The sequence below is a fragment of the Cydia amplana genome, chromosome 2 (genome assembly GCF_948474715.1).
Source record: "Cydia amplana chromosome 2, ilCydAmpl1.1, whole genome shotgun sequence".
Lineage (NCBI taxonomy): Eukaryota > Metazoa > Arthropoda > Insecta > Lepidoptera > Tortricidae > Cydia > Cydia amplana.
Window position 1 is genome coordinate 15,870,186 of NC_086070.1, and position 24,342 is coordinate 15,894,527.

The 24,342-nt window shown below is 38.0% G+C and overlaps 1 protein-coding gene across 1 annotated transcript; it reads right to left on the bottom strand.

Moving 5' to 3' along the window:
• Positions 1–975: 975 nt before the first annotated feature.
• Positions 976–24,342, bottom strand: LOC134658891 (titin-like). Its single transcript, XM_063514544.1, has 19 exons — positions 24,307–24,342; positions 23,924–24,116; positions 23,419–23,574; positions 22,418–22,478; positions 21,795–21,881; positions 21,311–21,438; positions 20,022–20,688; positions 19,758–19,835; positions 18,172–18,277; positions 15,382–15,513; positions 13,365–13,539; positions 11,772–11,890; positions 11,128–11,342; positions 9,309–9,483; positions 8,071–8,180; positions 7,527–7,609; positions 7,355–7,420; positions 6,482–6,826; positions 976–1,110 (listed from the first exon to the last, which is right to left on the bottom strand). The coding sequence occupies exons 1-19, from the start codon at positions 24,315–24,317 to the stop codon at positions 979–981; spliced, it is 3,039 nt and encodes a 1,012-aa protein (XP_063370614.1). The 5' UTR covers positions 24,318–24,342; the 3' UTR covers positions 976–978.

Consider the following 24,342-nt stretch of genomic DNA (forward strand, 5'->3'; position numbering starts at 1 on the left):
ATATTTGTGTTTATTCTCACACTTATGCAAAATATTGAAGAATTGTAGTACCTATAATTAACTGTGTGGGATGTCTTGCGTGACATCATTTTTCACAAAGACGATAAAATGCGATAATGTTACAATTAACAAGGAACTAATACAAAATGTAAATTATGTTATAATGACAGTTGTTTTCTAACACAAAAATGGTGCATACAATTTTATAACATGGCCATGTAACCTTAAGTAATTTTAAGATTTGTTTGTTCTAAGTACTAACATTTATGGATCTTATGGATACGAAATAAATTAATTGAATTGAATTGAATTTCATATGTTTCAAAGATTTGATTCCAAGTCTGTGTTGAGTTTGGTAAAAGCAGACGTAAATAATAATTTACATAAAAATAACATTTTTACTATTTAATAGCATATCTCACTTTAGTGTAAAAAGTGTTACGTATATTTGAGAAATACATATATCTGAAGAAAAAAAAGAACTTAGGGCATACAATCTTAAAATCAATATCAAGATAGATACACTTAGGTGACATTTATATAGGAACAACTAACTGAAATAGTTCTGCCTCTAAGTTTTTATTAAAAGAGTAAATTAATATTACCTTATACAATCAAACTTCGCACTTAAATGAAAAAATAGCATATAACGTATTGAAATAAAGTAAGTAGTGTCATAGAGAAAAAAATACATAGATTGCTCACTCCATACATCAGTTTTCGTACCAAAAAGACTATTAGCCTCTAGCATCGAGTAGCGGAACTATTATAGTACTGCTACTTGACAATAGATGTAGCACCGACCGGAAAGTCTTATGCTGTTGAAATAAGACTTTCCGGTCGGTGCTACATCTATTGTCAAGTAGCAGTACTGATAGTTCCGCTACTTGATGCTAGATGTAGACACTGAAATTAATAGTCTAACTGATGTATGGAGTGAGCACTCTTGTCTTACTATATTTCTCTATGGTAGTGTGACTAAAGCAAGGTAACGGTAAGGCGGCTGGCGGCCACCATTTTGTTGTTGAACTTCTTGCGGAAAGCGCCGGCGGCAACGGTGGTCTTGAACGTGATCTTGGCGCTGCGATCTTCCTTGTCCAAAATTAAGCTCTGGAACATTAACCCAGGATTTCGTAGTGCTTATTGCTTGTAACTTATTAACATAAAAACTACTTACATCTGACTAGACATTAAGGGGAAATTAAGAAAAATGTTAGGTAGCTTAAACAAATACAACAATATACAGCTAGGTAATACTAGAATATAACATGAAACGTTGATTGGCCAAGGACCGTGTAACATTAGCTACCTACTATGAATCAGTGTATAATGAATTGCAAATACTCGTAGTTTAATATTATAGTAATTGTGAGAACATTTGTAATAACACTTAAGTATAGGTATATTTTTTGAGATCGCCATAGATACATTTTAAACATTTTTATGGTGGTTACTTTGTCTTAAGCACTTAACACTTTTCCTATTTTCAGGATACAATCTCAACATGAACTATGTATAATATCAAAATCGATTGTACTCGACAGTTACAATTAGGCAGATGGTCTGGTTAAGTGTTGTCAGGTTGAAATTGCATAATACAAAATGATTTACAGTAAGGCATGCATTTATTTTGACCGGAAAAATTCCGTTACGTGACAAGAAAAGATTTAAAAAAAGGATTTATCTGGTTGTTAATACACATAAATTATGAACTTTTATCATATCTCAAAGGGCGTAAGGGACAAAATGGCGAAAATGAATTATGAACGCAGTTACACTTTGTAACTGCGTTCATAACACATTTTCGCCATTTTGTCCCTTACGCCCTTTGAGCCTACGGTAATCGATATACATTTATCACAATTGCAAATTGCTGCAGGCAATTACCTTTATAAAGTTTTCTTTACTATTTTAGACCTTTACAACGAGAAAGTCAAAATAAAGATCAGCCAAGCCAATGTAGCCTTAGACATGCTTATTCTGATTTAAGATCTTTATAGTTTATGTATGTACAAATTTAAGTAGGTAGTTAATCCATTTTTAGGGTTCTGTACCAAAACGGTACAAAAGGAACCCTTATGGTGCGACTCTGTCCGTCCTTCCGTCTGGTTAAATATCTCAAGAACTACTTAAGCCATCGATTTCGAATTTAGAATAGTCATGAAAAACGCTAACCCAGACAAATTGAAAGTGTTATTTTTTTAATTAGGTATCGTTTATGGCTTCAATATCGGTACTTGGTAAAGTACCACATGCCAATAATAAAATTAGGCGATAGACGTAATTTATGTCAATTGCAATTCATGTCAAATAAATAGTTAATTTCGCCTTAGTATAAACACAGAAAAATATTGCTAATTTTTGCCGTAACATTTACTATTCATATTATTGCATAATAAATATGTAAGTACACAAGTCACACTGAAAGTTTTTCTTAGAATGGGCCTGATATGCAATAATAAGGGTTTTCATTTTTGAAAACGTTACAACTGTGCTTATTATTTGAGGTACATTACATTCGGCTATCATTTATTTTTTAGGATTAATTTAAAAGTTTTTTTTTTCGACGATTGGAAGAAGAAACTTAGAATTTAGTCTTCAGTATTTTTTTTAGTAAATTTTTCCTGCGACTATTAGTAAATTTAGTATGAATGTGGTCTTAACAAAAAAAATGATATCTCGCAACTTCAATACCAACAATACTAATATGTGTATTTTTAACTGTATGGTAGACATTAAAAAATATTTACTTATAATACTAAATCGTCATATTAAAAGTTCGTTACTAAGATTGAGCCGGGTGCTATTCGGATTGGGTCTATAGTAAAAAAATGTATATACATACGTTGTCGGATTGAGTAAGATAATTACATGAAAATAGATTAGTTGCAATGCAAAATAAGATATTTTATAAACTTTCAGTGTTACCCAATACTCAAATATAGTCAAGATCATTTTTATATCTGAACAATAATGCTTCGAATTTAGCTGAATAGCGTACATTATTAATATTATTGTATAGGTGAACCAGGATCTATTGAGGGTGCGCCATGTTACGGAAATTTGTTGGTACTAATTTCTAGCAATGGCAACAATTTTAATAATAGACAACATCTACCCTCTATGATAGTTGTCAATATTGACAATGTAAATATTGCTTTGTCTAGTTTCGTGTGAATTATTATTAGACTGCAATAATCATGCCGAAAGTTTTAGATTTTACAGAGAAAAAAAGTTGTAAATAGTGTATATAGTTATTTATTGGAAAAAAAACGTGCGGGAGAGAAATTTCTTCCATTAGAAAACATAACGAAATTAGCATCTGAATTGACGGGTAAGTTTCAAACTTATGGACAAATGTCACTATAGTCAGGTCGTCACGATTTGGTTGATGTCTTGTAATAATTTGATTTGTGTATTAGGTGTATCGCATGCATCGGTATCACGGATTGCTAGCGAAGGGCGTAAGGGCGGAATTAAATGACCAAACCTAAAAAAAAGAAAACAAAAAAGAAAATAGATTTGGATGATATTCACGCTATTCATTTTATCTAAATCGAGTCAGCCATTTAAGCGTAAAAACCGAAGAAATATCCAAACATCCAACTTCGCACTTATTAAAGTTGTCGGAATAAAACAAAAATCATCTGCCAATTTCCATTGTCCCCACTATACAAATTGTTGCTATATAAAATTCAAAACGAGCGCCCTCTTGACAATACTCCCAAAGTTCTGGTTTACCTATAGTATTTTTCACATGGCTTGGGTACGGTGACAGCTGTCATCTTTATACAATTTATAATCTTAAAAACTAAGATATGTGTTGATATCAATTCATATAATTGTATTTTTCAAACAGCTTGGTTACGGTGACAGCAGTCATATGACTGCTGTCACAGTAACCAAGCGGTTGGAAAAATTCGATAACGACATAAGGATATATGTACATATGTTTAAACGACGTTTGTCCCTATGTAAATGAACTTGACAATTAAAAATTCATCATTGTCGAAAATTACATTTACAAAGTTCAGAGAACAATTTCAATTCATTTACAACATTAATAAACATGTCATAATAAAATAATATATTAAATCTTATCTATGACATCTATGTATTATATACAGTAATATACACAAATATATATCACAGCTCATGATCACAGTAATATGTAAAACAGTCAATTACTCAATAAAAGTAAAACAAGCAAACCTTAAAATACTACAAGAGAAAAGTAGCTGTTGGTGCTTTAGATAAAAAACAATCCTCTTTTTCTCAAAAATGGACGGCAAAGTCGACGTTGCCGGTTAAAAAATAGGTCGCGAAGTGCGTAGTTTATGGTCATTCAAAAAATTAAAAAGTTAAAAACATTGCAGTCTCGATTTCGGGACTGCAATGTCGCATACAAATTCCATTATTTAACGAGTTCCAAACTTTTTAAAACTTTAAATGGCCATATCAAATGAAGGCATAGGTCCCTTAAACAGCCAAACAGATGATCAGCACTTATTATTATAAAGCCTATAACAGACTATCGCACAGCACCGCGACCTTGGAGCGTCGCACCCATAAGTGAGAGCGAGAAACAGATATCTCTTTCTCGCTCTCACTTATGGGTGCGACGCTCCAAGGTCGCGGTGCGGTGCGATAGTCTGTTACAGGCTTAATGTTGGTACCGCGAATATTTAGGTGTCTCAAATAGGTTGGCGTATTTTCAGCAGAAAAATACACTTCTTTTTTTTTTTTAAAGGCGGCAAGCAAATTTTTTTAATAGTTGTATTTTTTTCTGTGAACATTAGAACGTTGCTTCTGTAAGTTCTGTAAAATATTTCTATTTCTTGCACCATTTTTGAGAAAAGCCCTATATATGACTCGGCTGGAAGGCTACTTGCTGGCTTCGGATTCAATTAAACGGACTCCCAAGGTCGTCCGTTTAAAACGAATCCTCAGCCTGCAAGTAGCTACTTCCGAACCTCGACAATAATGTACTATTTATTCTACTACTATTCTTAATACAAACAATGAGGTATAGCTAAAACTTTGCCCACGTGACCTTGTCTCAATGAGTTAAAAGATACTTCTTGATTTTGTATCTTTTGTTTTATTGGTGAACCTAAAATATAATACTAGAAATCACCATTGTTTTGTTGAACGGATTGCTGGAATAATACCTACGTCAAGCTTACCATACCATGTTTCATACGGTAAACGCTCGTTTGAAATGGGTTAACTAATATAGAAGTTATGGCATGTGTCAAAATTTCCAAGTGTTCTAGGTATTTATGAGCTCATAAAGAATAAAGAAATAAATGTTCTTTATTATTTCTTCATCAATCAAGGAATAATAAAATCATTTTAGTATCTCGTCCATCAATTTTCATTTAGTCAAAACTTTGGCTTGTTTATACAAAGCCAATTATGAAACTATTGAATAATGTATTCGTATGGTGCTTCGAATTGTTTTACTCTTGTTTTACGTTCCAGAAAAATATGGCCACTTAACCTACACATTATTGTGAGCGAGGTGTTATTGGTTAGAGTTGGTAAAATCTCAAAAGAAAACAAGGTCCAAATGACTAGACTATGACTAGTACTAATATAAGGATACACTCTCATAGAGGGATAGTAAATTACATAAACAACAAATTTAATATCCTATTGCGCAACCTGTGTGAAAAATTGGATATAGGTAAGCAGTTAATTCATATTACGGGTTATTCTACCTACAACACCAACAGCACTTGATATATCGCCGGGAGAGTTCTTAGCGACGTTTATGACAGTTGTATCAATGTGATAAAAAGTCTACCATGCCCGTTTCTTCATTTGAACTCAAGTCATTAATATAATATATGCTGCATATGTAACATATTACAACATTGATATCCGACTGATATCTAAGAGTCACTTGTGAATGTGAACAACTAGCGCGGGCTGAAAGTGACTACGGACTCTACAGAGAGCGCGAAAATTTTCTTTGGCATAGTCAATTATTTGCTGTTTATTCGAGTTGGGCAATGTCTTTCGTAGAACAGTGCCACCAAACATTTTTTTTCTTTCTGGAACTAACTTTCTTTTCTTACTGTTTTCAAAACCGTTCCCTATTAGAGGTTTCGACTGTTTTAAATAAAAATGTTAAATTCACGCCATCATTGAAAATGGTCATAGTTTTTACATTCTGTGCCCCCAAATGGCACAAACGACTCCCAAAATTTAATATGGGATTTATTACTGGTATTGCATAAGAGATCCACAAAATTCCAAGTTTGTACAAGATATAAAAGATTCTAAAGTAATTGCAGCATTGACTTCTGAATGCACGATAACGCGTTTGTAATAGGGGTGTCAAATAAAGTTCTTGCAGAGCCAATATCTCGTGAAAGCCATAACCGTTTTGCGTCTAAACTAATACAGAATTCAACTGCCATAACTGCCACAGCTCTACACCAAGTCGATATCTGTAGCTGTATTTAAATATTACCTGCACGTCACTGCCGGCTAACGTTTTCAACCTGGTGTCGGTGATCCCGTGCGGCAGGTTGGTGACGCTGGCGACGAGGCCGGTTTCCTCGTCGAGCAGGCGTTCGTCGTCCGAGCCGCTCTCGTACTCGATCTCGGGCTCGTCGCGCCTGACGACGATGCGCGGCCTGTCGGCGCCGATGGCGGTGCGCACGGCGCGGCTGAAGATGCCCGGGTTGGGCTTGCTCGGGTCGTTGACCTCGATGCGCGAGAACACGGATTTCTCTTTAGTCTGCGTGACTTTGCGCTGTAGGACGACGCGGCGCGTGAAAGCCTTGGATTTGTCCTCCTCTTTTTCCTTTTCAAGCTGTAAAATTTATATCAAATATCAACATTTATTCAGCAAATAGGCCACAAGGGCACTTTTACACGTCAATATGGAATTTACATACAGCAAAAAAAAAACACATCAACAATTATAAAATACAACTAAGCCGGAAATATCAAATCAAACTAACATAGAGATGTATAAAGTCTCTAAATGTAGAATTACAAAAAACGCAATAACAATAGTACTTATTGAAAAAAAAAAAACACAAAGATACAAAAACTATAATCTAAAATTATTTAGAGATGTAAATGTCTCTAAGTGTCATCATAACTATATATAGTTAAGTTTACATATGGCAAGCTCTGTAGAATATTTGTTTTATTATTAGGGCTTATTTAGACGATGCGAGAACTCGCATGCGAGTTTCAATACATTGCGGGTTTTGATCGGTCGGTTGAGTTGGACGTAACCAACAGTCCGTAATGCAACTAAAATTGCATGAGAGTTCGCGCGCCGTCTAAGTCAGCCCTTACAGAGAATAAACTAATTGGGATAGTAACTTACCTCTTTGTTTTCAAATATTATTCTTTGTCGAGATTTGTTTGTAATTTGTTCGGTCGTCGGTTTTGGCTGAAACCAAAAACACAGTTGATAAAATTTACCGAATTTAGAAAGATATTTAATCGCCTTTTATATTTGATTGTTCGTTCATTTAATATTAATATGCGAGATTTACCTTAACAGCTTTTTTCTGAGGAGTCTCAGTATCGATTTTGGTAGAGCTTGTCACTGTCGGCTTCTTAGCAGGAGGAGATTTTTCTGCAAAATTGAAATTTTGGTTAGAATAATGCATATTAACATTATTTAGTGATTAACTGTGGGTGTTTTAGGTATGTATATTTAAAGGATAATTCAATAACCCAATAAACATTGCAAAGTCAATAATATTAAGATCTACGGCCTTACGGGTTGTGTGGGTGCGAGTGGGAGGGATGATTAATAAAATATTAATCGCATTTAGTCGTTATATCCTTATTAACAATAACAGTAATTCAATTTTTAAAAAATGCCCGTGCTTTAACATTGTCTAACTTTTGTTACAATAAGTATAGTTGGTCAAATCAATTTGTCAGTAAATAAGAACCTAAAAAACCATACTCATCCTTTTTTTTTTGGATACTAGTACTAGTGTAAGACAAAGATAGTATGATTATCTCTGTTTATGTTTGAAATGAGACAGTCCTTTGACAAACTATAATTAATTTATCTTGTGTTGATACCTCTCCTCTTCTTGGGTTTTTCCTCGCCGAAGACGATCTTCTGCCGGGGCGGCCGCGGCGGCAGCTTGGAGCGCAGGTCCACCGCCGGCTTGGGAGGCGCCACCTCCGGTCTGATGAACAATCATTATACATTACCACTATATAGTGACATACAATGCAATACATAGAGAGGCAAATTCGTGTTTTGTGAGTATCATTATCATCATCATCATTTTAGCCTTCGGTCGCCCACTGCTGAGCATAGGCCTCTCTTCTTGTACGCCACTTGTCCCGGTCCTGTGGTAGTCTCATCCAAAAGTGCCCCGCGATACTTCGAACGTCATCCACCCAAAGAGCCAACGGACGCCAGGCGCTTCTTTCATCCGAAAGCGGCCACCAATCCGTCAACATTTAATAAAGTTATCCAAACAATAACCTTCAAAAACAGTTTAAAAAAATGGCAAGCAGGACTGTGTCGCAAAAACAAAGAACTGTTTTTTTAATTGAATATTAAGTAGGCGTGTCAATAATAGGGTTATTTACGTGATAAATTGAAACCTAACAGTGAGCATTTGCAAGTCTTACTATAAGTGTTATGGGATTTTTTTAGGTCTTGTATTGTGAAAGTCACACAGAATACGCTCCTACTCTTGTTAGGTTTCTCCTTGAAGCGGCCGCTGTCCTCGTCGTCGCTGAGCATGTCGTCGATGTCGCCGAGCAGGAAGGCTAGCTCGTCCTCGCTGCAGCGCCTCTCCTTGCTCTTATCGGGCAGGGGCGGCGTCAGGGCGCGCTCGGGCGACGCGCGTGGTGTGGTCAGGTTTTGACACTCACACAGAATACGCTCCTACTCACTTGTTAGGTTTCTCCTTGAAGCGGCCGCTGTCCTCGTCGTCGCTGAGCATGTCGTCGATGTCGCCGAGCAGGAAGGCTAGCTCGTCCTCGCTGCAGCGCCTCTCCTTGCTCTTGTCGGGCAGGGGCGGCGTCAGGGCGCGCTCGGGGGACGCGCGGGGCGGGGTCAGGTTTAGACAGTCACACAGAATACGCTCCTACTCACTTGTTAGGTTTCTCCTTGAAGCGGCCGCTGTCCTCGTCGTCGCTGAGCATGTCGTCGATGTCGCCGAGCAGGAAGGCCAGGTCGTCGTCCTCGCTGCAGCGCCTCTCCTTGCTCTTGTCGGGCAGGGGCGGCGTCAGGGCGCGCTCGGGCGACGCGCGTGGCGGTGTCAGGTTTAGACAGTTACACAGAATACGCTCCTACTCACTTGTTAGGTTTCTCCTTGAAGCGGCCGCTGTCCTCGTCGTCGCTGAGCATGTCGTCGATGTCGCCGAGCAGGAAGGCCAGGTCGTCGTCCTCGCTGCAGCGCCTCTCCTTGCTCTTGTCGGGCAGGGGCGGCGTCAGGGCGCGCTCGGGGGACGCGCGTGGTGGGGTCAGGTTTTCTGAAATTAACATTCGCCAATTATAAAATATTGCAATACCTATTTTTTTTATTTTTATTTATAGCCTTATTTCAGAATACATTTTTTTTTAAATTATATCTACAGTTTTCCTTAATTTACTACGGTAACTGATTCTGTGTGCCTTCGGGCAAAGGCCTCCCCCAATCTTCTCCACTCTTCCTTATTATGAACTAATCTGGTCCATGTTTTTGTTTTTGTGCCTCCAGCCATGTCTTCAATTTCATCGGACCATCTTTTAAATTGCCCGCCTCTGTTTCTTTTATGCCCTCTAGGGTGCCAAAGTGTTACAATTTTGCTCCATTTATCTCTTCCTCTAATAGTATGTCCAGCCCACTTCCATTTTAGTTGTTTTGTTTTGTATGTAACCCTGTTTTGTCTCTTAAATTCTTGCAACTTATTTTGTCTATTCTTCTTTTCTTTAAGATGCTTCTTTCCATGGCTCTCTGAGTTATGCTTAACCTTTTACATTGTGCTTTGGTGAGTGCCCACGTCTGACAGCCATATGTGAAGATTGGTAGAATGCATGAGTTTTCTTTTGATGTGCATACTTATTTGGCTATTTTTCATGACTTCTTTCAGCGACCAGTATCTCTTCCACGCGTTTCCAATTCTTCTGTCTATTTCCTTTGTTGTTGAGTCATGGTTGGATATTAATTGACCTAAATATATATATTCTGTTACATACTCAATGGTGTTGTCATCTATTTTTATCTCTTTGGCATCCATACTATTAGTCATTGCTTTAGTTTTCTGGAGATTCATAGAGAGTCCGACTTCTTTACTAGCTGTATTCAGTTCTACGAGCATTTTCTGTAACTCTTCTGCTGCATTGGCGAAGACCACTGTCGTCCGCGAATCTCAAATGGGCTAGTTTCTCGCCGTTTATATGTAAGCCGTTACTCGACCAATCAAATGTCCGAAATACTTCCTCTAAAACTGCTGTGAATAGTTTGGGTGATAAAGGGTCGCCCTGTCTTACTCCTCTCTGTATATTTATGTCACCACCTTCCTTTTCCAATTTGATTTTTGCTGTTGTTTCTGTGTAGATGTTCTTAATTATCCTTATGTATTTGGGCTCGACACCTTGATTTAGCAAAGCTTTCCAGATTCTTGAGTGGTCGAGTGAATCAAACGCCTTGCAGTAGTCTACGAAACAACAGTGATAGTGAATGTTATATTCTTTGCATTTTTCTGCTATCTGTCTAGCTACGTGTATGTAATCCACTGTAGAATAGTTGTTTCTAAAGCCTGCCTGTTCTCTCGGTTGATTTTCGTCTAAAGTTTTGGTAATACGGTTTAAAATAATTTTCGAAAATACTTTATACATATTGGACATTAGGCAATACCTATAGGCAATTTTAAATTGACGTCTCGTTTTACTAAGTGTTAATGTAAAACACGACTATTAATCGCAAGCTACGAAACAAACAAATAGTATTTCCAGCATTTAGGTTTCTTTTAAAAGTTCTTGACATATTTGTATACTCGTATCATTGCCTTGTCATATAGGGCTAGTCCAAAGATGCAGTAGGCTTTTTATTGCCGTATTTTTGTGATAACTTACTAAACAACTTAGTTTTCCCTATATCTGTACATGTACCTCAGTATTTAATAGTCACTTACCGCAAGTGGAATTGACTTCTGCCGCTTCCTCCTTTACTGGTGACCGGTCTCTCTTCACAACTACAGGATTTTCCTTCCTCTCCGGGGAAGACCGGGTCGTATCAGGTATATCCAGCTCTGGGCTCGTTGTTGAAGGTTTGTCCGGGGAAGCAGCGGGTTTGCTTTCTGGCTTCGGGTCAGGCTTGGGATCTTTCATTTCAATGCGTTCGCGCTCTCTGAAAAATTACCATTATCATAGAAGATGTCATTAAATTTATGTAATAATAATTGGCATTTATATGCCAAGGAAGTAACAATAGAATTTCTATCTTACATATTTTCTGAGAGAAATCTTTTAAGTTACGGTTATTGAAGTTACAGAAAGAATTCTTAGTTACAGAAAGAATCGCGGATATTTACGGCTCGAATCGTGCGTTACATCACGGATAAACTTTAGCGATTGTATGAAACAGGCAGCGTCAAGCGAAATTGTTTGAAACGTTTTAAATGGGATCTTCGTCTTAGGCCCACTTGCACCATCCCACTAATCCGCGGTTAAGCCAGTGTCAAATTGTACTGTTAACCATGGTAATTCCAGGGGTTAACCGGTTAAACCCGGGTTAGTGAATGGTGCAAGTGGCCCTTAATTACATAGGTGTACGTACTTGTCCTGTAGCTGCTTGTGCAGCTGCACGGCGTTTTTCCTGCGGCGCACCTCCTTGGCGCGCAGCACGCGCTCGCGCAGGCTCTCCTGCTCGCGCACGCGCCGACGGTACTCGCTCTCCTGAATAACAATAGTACATTATTGTCGAGGTTCGGAAGTAGCTACTTGCAGGCTGAGGATTCGTTTTAAACGGACGACCTTGGGAGTCCGTTTAATTGAATCCGAAGCCAGCAAGTAGCCTTCCAGCCGAGTCATATATAGTGCTTTTCTCAAAAATGGTGCAAGAAATAGAAATATTTTACAGAACTTACAGAAGCAACGTTCTAATTTTCACAGAAAAAAATACAACCATTAAAAAAATTTGCTTGCCGCCTTTAAAAAAAAAGAAGTGTATTTTTCTGCTGAAAATACGCCAACCTATTTGAGACACCTAAATAGTCCCGGTACCAACATTAAGCCTGTAACAGACTATCGCACCGCACCGCGACCTTGGAGCGTCGCACCCATAAGTGAGAGCGAGAAAGAGATATCTGTTTCTCGCTCTCACTTATGGGTCGCGGTGCGGTGCGATAGTCTGTTATAGGCTTTATAATAAGTGCTGATCATCTGTTTGGGTGATTAAGGGACCTATGCCTTCATTTGATATGGCCATTTAAAGTTTTAAAAAGTTTGGAACTCGTTAAATAATGGAATTTGTATGTGACATTGCAGTCCCGAAATCGAGACTGCAATGTTTTTAACTTTTTAATTTTTTGAATGATCGTAAACTACGCACTTCGCGACCTATTTTTTAACCGGCAACGTCGACTTTGCCGTCCATTTTTGAGAAAATAACAATGGCGGCCGCGCGTTAGCCTCGGCTCTATCGAACGGATTACATCGAGAACTTTAAAATGTTACATCGCTATAATAGTAATACGATTGCATATAGTTCACTCGATAAAAATCTAATCGTCCTCGTACTTAGGGTTAATATACTTGGTCAACCAGATCTTGACAGTAGAAAAAGGCGGCAAATTTGAAAAATGTAGGCGGGAAGGGATATCGTCCCATAGTAAATTTGAATTTCGCGCCTTTTTTTACTAACAAGATTTGGTTGACCAGCTATATCTATAGTTGGGTCAAGCCAATTTGTCTGTAAATAAGAACAAAGAAAACTATACTTATCCTTTTCTTTTGGGTGCTAGTGCTAGTGTAAGACAAAGATAGTATGATTCTATCTGTCTACAGGGTGTCCAGTAATTAACGGATAACCTTCTAACCACCGACAGGGCACCTTGGGCTGGTCCAGAAAATGCACTTATAGGTCTAGTAAAAGTTTCGTGGTTTTCGAGATAATCGCACTTTTCTAAATTTGAAGTATGGTCTAGCACCATACTTAAAAAAGACTGAAAAGTTCGATTATCTCGAAAACCACAAAACTTTTACTAGACCTATAAGTGCATTTTCTGGACCAGCCTAAGGTACCCCGTTGGTGGTTAGATGGTTATCCATTAATTACTGGGCACCCTGTATATTTGAAATGACACAGTACTTTGACACACTATATATCCAAGGTTGTGTCTTTTTGGTGCAAAATTAAATGTGAATATACCTCGTCGTGCGGTCGCCTTGGCTCGGCGCGGTCTGTACGCTCGGCGCGGTCTGTACGCTCGGCGCGGTCTGTACGCTCGGCGCGGTCTGTACGCTCGGCGCGGTCCACACGGCGCCGCTCGGGGCTGTGGCGCGACGGCGACGGCGAGCGGCGCGGCGGCGTCGGCGACCGCATGCTGCAATACACACACCTCTATAAAGAACCATTTTCTACTCCCGTACTTTTATTTGTCACTTAAAGGGTCGTGCACACACCTTTAAAACCCTACCTTATAGTTGTCAAGACAAGTCTTTAGTCTATTCCCCAAAAAAGAATTTGTGCATACACGCAGTATCTTTTTGGCGATTTTACGATACTTCGTGTAATGACCACTTAAAAAATATTGAATGAAATACAGTGTAGCCAACCTTATTTTAAATGTCATCTCTGACAAATAAGTGAACCATAGACATGTTTTTTTTAATTTAATTAATTATTTTCCCGCCCGTACCCTCCATTTTTGCTACTTCTTGAATTAAAAAGATTTGTTTTTTCAATATTATTTCAAAGAAAGTGCTTGGTCGTAGAAAAAGTATTGTATGCAACATTGTTTAACTGAGTCAAAAAATACTCGTGGCGTCTTTATTAACAATTTTCGGCTTCGCTTCAAATTGTTACTCACGCCACTCGCCTTTTTTGACCTGTCTTAAAAGACGGTTTCATAAAATACTATTAACATCAATAGGGATGATGACACATGTTGAATTTTATAACAAAATCTAGTAAAGTAGATAGCAAACGAGCAATTTATCACAATAATGTGGATATTAAAATAAAATATTGAAAAATTACAAAAATACAGGACCTGAAAGTTTCAAAATTTAAGTTTTTTTTTAACTTCCAAAAACGATAAAAGTAAGGGTACCATTCGATTCCTTACATTTCATCCAAAAACATATTGTACAGCAACTATATACATAAACGCAATTTTCTTGTTTTGTCCATACTTCAAAATGGGCTCCCAGAGACCTTGACGTCACGTTCCCTTGCCGTTTTGTTAAGGGCGTTTCGCGAGTGAAGTGCGACTGTCGGCCTTTGACTACAATTTCTGACTTTTGTGTTACTTTAATGCAATGGGTCCCATATAGACATTTGATCCTAAAAACAAACCCGATCGATTGATACCATAAATGAAAATTAGTCATGTAGCCTATAGCGAGGAATGTCCAAACGAACATACTAAATTTATGGAAAACATTTTCTTTCATTTGTAGCTTTTCTAGTGCTCCACATAGATTGGTTTCTAAGTTTTTATCATTTATACATACTATAAAAACGGATTACTTGGAACTGGAACTGTCAAACCCTTTTGTATAAATCAGTCATATTACGATCGGATTATCTATGTTGGATAGTTCAATAACCCTAAGCCACTAAACGCAAGCGGCCGTAATATGACGGCACCGTTTTCGGAGGAATCCAAAGCTTTATATGACGGCCGCTATATAGCGTTGAATGACGTCACTAGAACGTTGTCTATGTAAACAAGATGGCGCGGTTTCCTAGACAGCGTTACGTTACGTTGACTGTCAACGTAACGTAAGATGACGGCCGTCATGACGGTGTCGATAGTTTCGTGAACGTTTTATTAGATAGCGGTGACGCCATTTTGAATAAATGACACGAGATTTGAATAAATGATTCCGTACTACGATTATTTTCCACTTCTGATGATATTTCATCCTCCAAGTAAATTATAGATGATCAAGCAAATCTTGTCAGTAGGAAAAGGCGCGAAATTTAAATTTTCTATGGGACGTTATCCCATCGCGCCTACATTTTTCAAATTTGCCGCTTTGACCTTGGTGGATGACGGTGTGTTATGACGTCGTGGTACTTTCCACATGTCGCCACCGTAAAGACGGCCGTCTTTTGCGGCCGCTATATGACGGCCGTCATATGACGGCACCGTTTTCGGAGGAATCCAAAGCTTAACTGAGCCCTTATTCACAACACTAGGTGCCCTAGATGGTAGTACCGGCGGCGCAGGCCCTGCCGGTTGGCGTTGATGAACTCCTCTTGGCGACGCAGCAGGTCGTCCTCGCCGCGCCACGAGTTCGCCTCCGGAGCCAACTCGTTCTCGATCTCTATTGTCGTGTTCTCTATATATCTGCAAAATTACATCAAATTATAACAACACAATCAGTAACGTTTAGTTTTCCATCCGTTGTGGGTTCGAAAATCGTATATCTAATACCTTTAAACGAGCAATTCTTGTTTATTTATTTATTTATTTATTTATATATATATATATATATTTCGGGGATCTCGGAAACGGCTCTAACGATTTCGATGAAATTTGCTATATGGGGGTTTTTGGGGGCGAAAAATCGATCTAGCTAGGTCTTATCTCTGGGAAAACGCGTATTTTCCAGTTTTTTTATGTTTTCCGAGCGAAGCTCGGTCACCCAGATATTCAGATATAGCATGGTATAATAATATACTCCGCCTGGTACTCTCTTCCGACTTGACCTTGACCACGTGACTGACACAAGCCTACGTCATCATGCGACAGTGCTATATGATAATATGCGATAGCGCTATATAAGTCCAGAGATGTACAAAATGGTTTTAAAAAAGCATTTAAATACAAAATGCAAAATACTTTTCAGATTTACTATTTCAAATGCAAAATACCAAATAGTTTTGCGTTTTGTATTTCAAATGCTAAATGCAAAATAGGTATTTTCAAAATACTTTTTCAAAATAAAATACCTTTTGAGCAAATCTCAGATATTTTTATTTATTTTAGGTATTTATCATGAGATATAGAGACACAATGCCGAGCCGAACAAAAACGTCTAATATCATGGCATGGCACCTTATGCATGACATTTTGGTCATATTTATCAGTACGCGTATCAATAAATTCTGTTATGGTATTAATAATAGTCCGTCGGTTCCTCTCTCTGCGGCCCTGACCACCGGCAGCTTGGGCCCTGCCCAGCTGCTGGCGGCACCCTAGGTCAGGTTTTTTATAATGTGTTTATAATATTTTTTTATATTATTTTTGTAAGTGTTTTTATATTTTAATTTTATATACATATTGTAAAAAACCAACCTAAGAAGAGAAATAAATAAAGGAAATAATACTCACTTAAAATAATGTAAAAAACTAGACTAACGAAAAGAGAGCCATGGCTCCATTTTGTGACTTGTGTGGCCATTTATTTCGGTTGATTGTGCATCTAGTTCTTATTTTATTATTATTACACTTTTCTTTTATTAATAACAACTGGACTGGTATTGTTAAAAAGTGAAAAAAAGCGGCCAAGTGCGAGTCGGACTCGCCCATGAAGGGTTCCGTATTTAGGCGATTTATGACGTGTAAAAAAAAACTACTTACTAGATCTCGTTCAAACCAATTTTCGGTGGAAGTTTACATGGTAATGTACATCATATATTTTTTTTAGTTTTATCATTCTCTTATTTTAGAAGTTACAGGGGGGGGGACACACATTTTACCACTTTGGAAGTGTCTCTCGCGCAAACTATTCAGTTTAGAAAAAAATGATATTACAAACCTCAATATCATTTTTGAAGACCTATCCATAGATACCCCACACGTATGGGTTTGATGAAAAAAAAATTTTTGAGTTTCAGTTCGATGTATGGGGAACCCCAAAAATTTACTGTTTTTTTTTCTATTTTTGTGTGAAAATCTTAATGCGGTTCACAGAATACATCTACTTACCAAGTTTCAACAGTATAGTTCTTATAGTTTCGGAGAAAAGTGGCTGTGACATACGGACGGACAGACAGACGGACAGACGGACAGACGGACAGACGGACAGACGGACAGACAGACAGACAGACAGACATGACGAATCTATAAGGGTTCCGTTTTTTGCCATTTGGCTACGGAACCCTAAAAACATCAGTTTTTATTTATTACGCTTTTTAACACGGTCGAATTTCAAAAATCGGCCTCCTGGCGCTGGCGCCAGGCGCTAGCAGGCGCCTCTATCGGTCAAATTCGGCAATACAAGCGTCATTCGTTCATTTCATTTTGTTTGACTGGTAATGTTGGCTAAACTTAATCACAAAGTATTTTGCATTTTGAAATGAATATTAAAAATGCAAAATACGTCTCGAAAAGTATTTCAAATAAAATACAAAATGGTTTTTACTAAAAGGCATTTAAATGCAAAATACAAAATAGGTATTTTGCATTTTGTATTTGCATTTTAAATAGAAGTATTTCAAATAAATCGCATCTCTGTATATAACGTGGCAATGTTATTGTGACGTAGGCTTGTGTCACTCTGGGAAGAGAATGCCATGTTTGATTAGACTATGAGATATAGTACATTGTGCATGGGGCGTAAGTTAAATATTGCAAACGAGAGTAAGTTAAATCGCGACGGCTTGCCGGAGCGATTTATAGACTCGAGTTTGCAATATTATTACGCCCCGAGTTACACACGTTTTTCATCATACTTGCGATACAAAAATGAAGTATAAAGACAAAAAACTGTTAATTATGGTACTAGAAACTTCATTACTCCCTAGGGAAACGCTTTTTCTATTACTCCCGCTAAGCCTGCGTGCAATTCCACATTTACTGAGCGAGTGTGATGAAAAATATTTTTTATTAGGTCCCTATACAGACTAGAGCCCACAGGATGGACTAAGGGGATGACCCGTGTGGGAGAGTAGCGGAAATGTGCATTAGACAGGACCAAATGGCGGAGAAGAGAGAACATTTTTGCCAAACAGTTATTTAGGTTAATAAAAAAAAAATACCAGACTGAAAATCATTTGTTACCTTTGAGGAGATCGCCTTGGGAACTTCCTATTGGCGGCCCGCGCCAGCGCGTTTCTCTGTTCCGCGATGAACCGCTCTGCGGCATCGTCGATATCCTTGATGGGACCTGGGTAACAAACTCACGCTATTAATCTAACCAAACAATGGAAAAGAATGGATCAATAGTGGACTATCAATAAGTCATAACAATAAAAACTCACTTCAAGCAAACATTCGAATCATCAAATCATCATTCACTGTAAAAACAAATAATTTTCGAATATTTTATCCCAGAAACGTATAAATTGAGTTTATGAGTAATTATTGCATTAATGAATGTACTTTAACACATTCACAGCCAAAAACCCGCTGAGTGGGTTCATTTTGTATTGGGAAGCGGGCGCTTGGCACTGAAAGTGTTAAATTTGTCTACTATCAAGAAAATAGTGCATTCGGAAGTTAAGAAGGGAAAAATAAGATGAATAATTTGATTTTTCTCAAAAATGGACGGCAAAGTCGACGTTGCCGGTTAAAAAATAGGTCGCGAAGTGCGTAGTTTATGGTCATTCAAAAAATTAAAAAGTTAAAAACATTGCAGTTTCGATTTCGGGACTGCAATGTCGCATACAAATTCCATTATTTAACGAGTTCCAAACTTTTTAAAACTTTAAATGGCCATATCAAATGAAGGCATAGGTCCCTTAAACAGCCAAACAGATGATCAGCACTTATTATTATAAAGCCTATAACAGACTATCGCACCGCACCGCGACCTTGGAGCGTCGCACCCATAAGTGAGAGCGAGAAACAGATATCTCTTTCTCCCTCTCACTTATGGGTGAAACAGATATCTCTTTCTCGCTCTCACTTATGGGTGCGACGCTCCAAGGTCGCGGTGCGGTGCGATAGTCTGTTACAGGCTTAATGCTGGTACCGCGACTATTTAGGTGTCTCAAATAGGTTGGCGTATTTTCAGCAGAAAAATACACTTCTTTTTTTTTTTAAAGACGGCAAGCAAATTTTTTTAATGGTTGTATTTTTTTCTGTGAAAATTAGAACGTTGCTTCTGTAAGTTCTGTAAAATATTTCTATTTCTTGCACCATTTTTGAGAAAAGCACTATATATGACTCGGCTGGAAGGCTACTTGCTGGCTTCGGATTCAATTAAACGGACTCCCAAGGTCGTCCGTTTAAAACGAATCCTCAGCCTGCAAGTAGCTACTTCCGAACCTCGACAATAATGTACTATGGTAGCACTGACCTTGTTACACAGAACATATCATGCATTGTATGTACAAAAAGAAACAGTGATGGGAAACGCGATAATGAATATGTTTCTACTATGTTATTGTTATTGTACATCAGTGTGATTTATGGGGAAGGCCACTGTAGATTCACTTGTCTATATGGCATTGTTGTTGAATTACATAAAAACTAACTATATAGTTTGCAGCGCAATCTACAATCAGCTTTCGCCGGCCTTGCCCATTATTATATGTATACATATATAGCTGTCAAAGCTGTGGTATAAAAAAATAAACAAGCGACACTAGAAGACATATCAAACTTTATATCAGGTACACAGCATGCACTATTCAACTAGTTACCGAATTTGTTTTCCAGCGTAGGGCTCAAGGGTGGCGACTTTTGAATGCGCGTGGGAATGTACGTGGGCAGCGCCAACCCTGCCCGCATCGTGGCTGGTTACAACAAACACCGCATGAGCAACTCGCAATAATGTCTCAATATGGCGGCTTTAATTCATGTTTCATTAGATGATGGGTGGATGACCAAGTTTAAACCAGGACCTCATTAGTTGAGAAATGTTAAATTCCAGAATAGAGTCAAAGGGAAAACAGTAAAAACCTTACCTTCAACGGGCGGTTGAAAATTTCCTTTAAAATGCGGGTTGATAAGAACTTTCTTCCCAGCCAATGCTCCAGGCAAGGTAGGCGGCAGTTGGACGGGTAACATCCTCACTTCGGGCTCTCTTCCTGGCGGTTTCGGGCCAAATTCATCCAGCTTAGGTACGTTGGCGGGCAGTGGCAAGCCTGCCAGTGGTTGCCTAATCGTTATCTGAGGCATGTGTTGGCTGTTAGGAACGACTTCTCTGACTGGGGGGCCAAATGGTCTCGGATTGAATGGAGGTCTCTGGAAGAATCTAGGCTCAAAGTTAGGCCTCATCGGACCGAAGTTGGGACGCGGCTCTTCCATGTTTGGTCTGAATGGGAATCTTTGGAAGTTCTGAAATGGAGGCCGATTTTCCATGGGCCTAAACGGTTCCTGGATTATTGGTCTTTCTGGGGAGATTTCTGGTCCCATAGGTGGCATGGGTTCTGGTCGCATTTCCGGTCTAGGTTGGGGCCTGTTATCGGGCCGAATATCTGGACGGATTTGCTCATGTCGGACAGGTGGTCGGATTTGGTCAGTTCGAATATCTGGCCGTATTTGTTCTGGCCTTGGTTCCGGTCTGATTTGAGGGGGAGGTGGTTGCACTTGCGGAGGAGGGAATGAGGGACGTTGTTGAAGAAAATTGCCCTGAAACAATAAATAAACAATGTTTTCAATATTATCATAAATTAATAATTCTGCCATATAAAATATTTATTACTTTTTTACATATACAGAACTTTTCAATTCAGAAAGTTGCAACATTAACTCCATGAATGTAGGATAGTGTAGTGTGTAAAAACAAATTTCAAATCTTAAAGGCTCGAGGTTGCTGTACTTACTGTGCTGTTTAGAACTGTATAACTTGCAACAAGCCCACGAAAAAGTATTAATTTTAGTTTGGAGCAACTGCAGCAGTGCAACTGAATCTTGCTATAGGTATGTGTAAATGTGTAGTGAGCGGTGTCAAATACAAATAACTTTATTTTGCATGAAATATGGTACAAAAGATGGTCAGACAATGGTATACATAAGTAGCACATATTTCACCAGCATCTGGCATGCAAAAAACTAAATTAACAACTAAAGCTAAGTTTAAACATCCATAATAGTCAAGGCCTATATTATAATATGTCACCTACCTCGGTCAAAAGATGCCATGTATTCCTCTATGGAATAGAAGGCCTCTTGTACGAGCCATGCTTTTAATTTTTTTTTTTTTTAAAGGCAACTGTTTAATGTTATTGTGTAGTCTATTATAGATACTCACCCGGTGCACGTTGTGGCGGCGGTAGGCGTTATTGTAGGGCTGCTGGAAGCGCGCTTGGAACTGCGCGCTGCGCCACGACGTGCGCCCGCGCCCGACGCTGTACCCGCCGCGCGGGACGAACACTTTGTCTGCAAAACCATTGCGTTATAGACTACCTCTCTTATTCATAAAATTTTACAGGCCTGATTTAGTTAAATTATGTTTAATCCCTTTGTTACAAATACATAAGTCAAAATGACAGATAAGGACAAACGATTATTAGCTAATTGAGGTTTGTAGCGCGTTTATGAATACACAGATACTGTCAATCATTCACTAGTAACCACATAGTTGCAAAATATAGCCAAATCCCGTGAATACTACTAGATTTACATTTTTCAAGACACTTTTATTTTACAGAAGCACATGATGTCACAGAGGACGCATCTGAAATAAGTGGTTGTATTCTGAAAATTACAAATTAAATATATTATTAATGACTCACCTAGAGAATCAGGAATATCACGAAGTTGCGGTGTTCGCTGGGCACCGGGAGGCCGTTCGGAAAGGAACCGTTCGCGGTTGTCGCCATCTAAAGAAATCAAAATATAAAAAATTGCATGAAGAAGACTAATGGCAAAACAATATTGCCTGCCTGTTTTACAAATAATGAATAAATAATGTCTCTCAACCTGTTGCTGGCGTAAAAGAACATGTTAGGTATTTGGGTCTACTAACATGCTCAGTAGATGTCCCATTATGGAAAGGTCTTATAACTACCATAAAATGCAAGTTTGGTTCATTTAAATACGAAAAACCTAGAATTTTAAGAGTGACCCAGGAAACCGTAACCATAGCAATGTGTGACAAGAAAAAGTTGATTAACCCATTTGCATACAAAAGGTAGTGGTTATCGGTTGAAATACTTTTTCAGTAATGGGGGTTGTGTACGAACAGGTATAGGATTCTGTTCTAATTCATAGAACAAATACGGCCTTCGGTTTTTAAAGAATGGACAATGGACTTGTGATACTTTTAGCTTAGTTAGTGCATACTGCATAGTAAACAATTTTTATAATGTATAATTTTTATATTAAAACAAGCATTGATAAGAATGCCGTAACTTACTTGGTACAGTAACACTCAGTTCTGATGGCACTATTTGTGGAGATTCAATAGGTGCGGCAGGCTGTAAAATATAATTAATAATGTTATCAACCAGTGCAAAACATACTGCATTTGCTTTTTAAACTCGTTTTGCAAAAGCTTTATAATACAGTGTTCGGATACAAAGTCTTAAGAGGGTGAGGGTGACAAGGCATTTTTGAACATTTTCTGCTCCTAGGGAGGCGTGTCTCACTCCGCGATTTCGTCGCTTTGCTACAGGTAGCTAAAAGTACATCCGTTCGGCCCCACTTTTGGGGAAAGCCATAAGCCGCGCGTGGCGCTGTCGCCACCTAGCGGCCATATCTGTGCTGATCGTAACAGACGCGTTTTGTTAGAGAGTGAGTCTTCTGTACTTAGTACTATTATTTATTCTGTGTCCTAGGTATCAAGTATACAGTATAACTGTATAATTTCTAAATTGAAATGATATTGTTGACACTACATGTATAATCTAAATGTTATGCTGCATAATATATAATTTGCAAACCAAATATATATGGACTAAGGAGCTGACAATAGTAGTGTTGTTTAGACAAAAAACGAATAGATTTATTTAATAACTTAAATAAATACAGTCATAATTCAAACATGTCCAAAAAAACAATAATTAAATGCCTTAAACACAATAGACAAAATTGGGATTAAATATCTTGATCTTGACTTAAGTCAATTAAACTACAATATCTGGGTGACCGAGCTTCGCTCGGAAAACATAAAAAAACTCGAAAATGCGCGTTTACCCAGAGATAAGACCTAGCTAGATCGATTTTTCGCCCCAAAAACCCCCATATAGCAAATTTCATTGAAATCGTTAGAGCCATTTCCGAGATCCCCGAAATATATATATATATAAATAAACAAGAATTGCTCGTTTATCAATTAAACTACATGAAACTTACAATGATGTAAACATCTGGGTCTTTTGGTAAGTGAAAGGGACAACAAATGATAAAATGGCTTACAATTGCAGGTGGTACCACAGCATGCTCAGGTTCATACACAGGAGGCTCGTAAGGGGCATAGGTGGAGCGGTCCGGGATGGGTCTGTCCGGAATGTTGGGCACCTCTACAGTTATGTTGGGGACCACACATTCTTCTGCAGGAGGTTGATATGCTTGCTGTGGATAGGAGTAATTAAACAATTAATACATTACTTACCTGAGTACAAACGTAAGTGAGAGGTAATATTGGTAAGACATTCTATTAATTTTGTGTTTCAAAAATAACAATGTAACAAAATAAATTCAAAATATAAATTTAAGTAATGATTTTTATTGAAATGTTAGAGCAGGGGTTGACAAACTTTTGAGAAGAGCCAAGCGCTGTAGAAATCACCAGTTCTAGGAAAAGAGCCATAGAAAGTATGTTAAAATATAAATCAAAGGATGTATAAATTATTAATGATATTTCGTTAAGTTGTGAAATTCATAGCAACACGACTTTATGATCTTATAATTTAACGCTTACTTGACTGTATGGCATGCTAGAGAATTCTGAAGAGCTAATATCACTTCCATCATTGTAGTTTGGATCAATCGACGTTGGAACGTTCTGGGGACCGCTTTCGTAGTCATCAGCTAAGAGTTGATCCTCCTCTTCATTGCCAAGGTTATAATCTGCAAGGCTATGGTCCCCTAAATCGTCTGCCAACAAATCTTCACTGGAAACAAATAACATCTTTGAATACCAAGCAAGCACGCGTGATCACTGTGTTAGTAGAAAATAATATTTATTTGGACAATTTGTCATTTCGAAACACTTTGCTGATAAAAAGAGAATCTTAGTAAACTGTTTTCACTTATATATCCTTATAAAATAATGGTATTCTGAAAAATAAGTAAATTACTAACTTATCCGACATGTTGACACAATATTTTCATAAAGAA

Excerpts from the sequence above, each read along its gene's own strand:
- LOC134658891 (XM_063514544.1), bottom strand. Across the intron at positions 9,484-11,127 it reads AGAAGTCAATTCCACTTGCG|AAAACCTGACCCCACCACGC; the intron begins GTAAGTGACTAT and ends TGTTAATTTCAG. Across the intron at positions 7,610-8,070 it reads AAAACCCAAGAAGAGGAGAG|AAAAATCTCCTCCTGCTAAG; the intron begins GTATCAACACAA and ends TCAATTTTGCAG.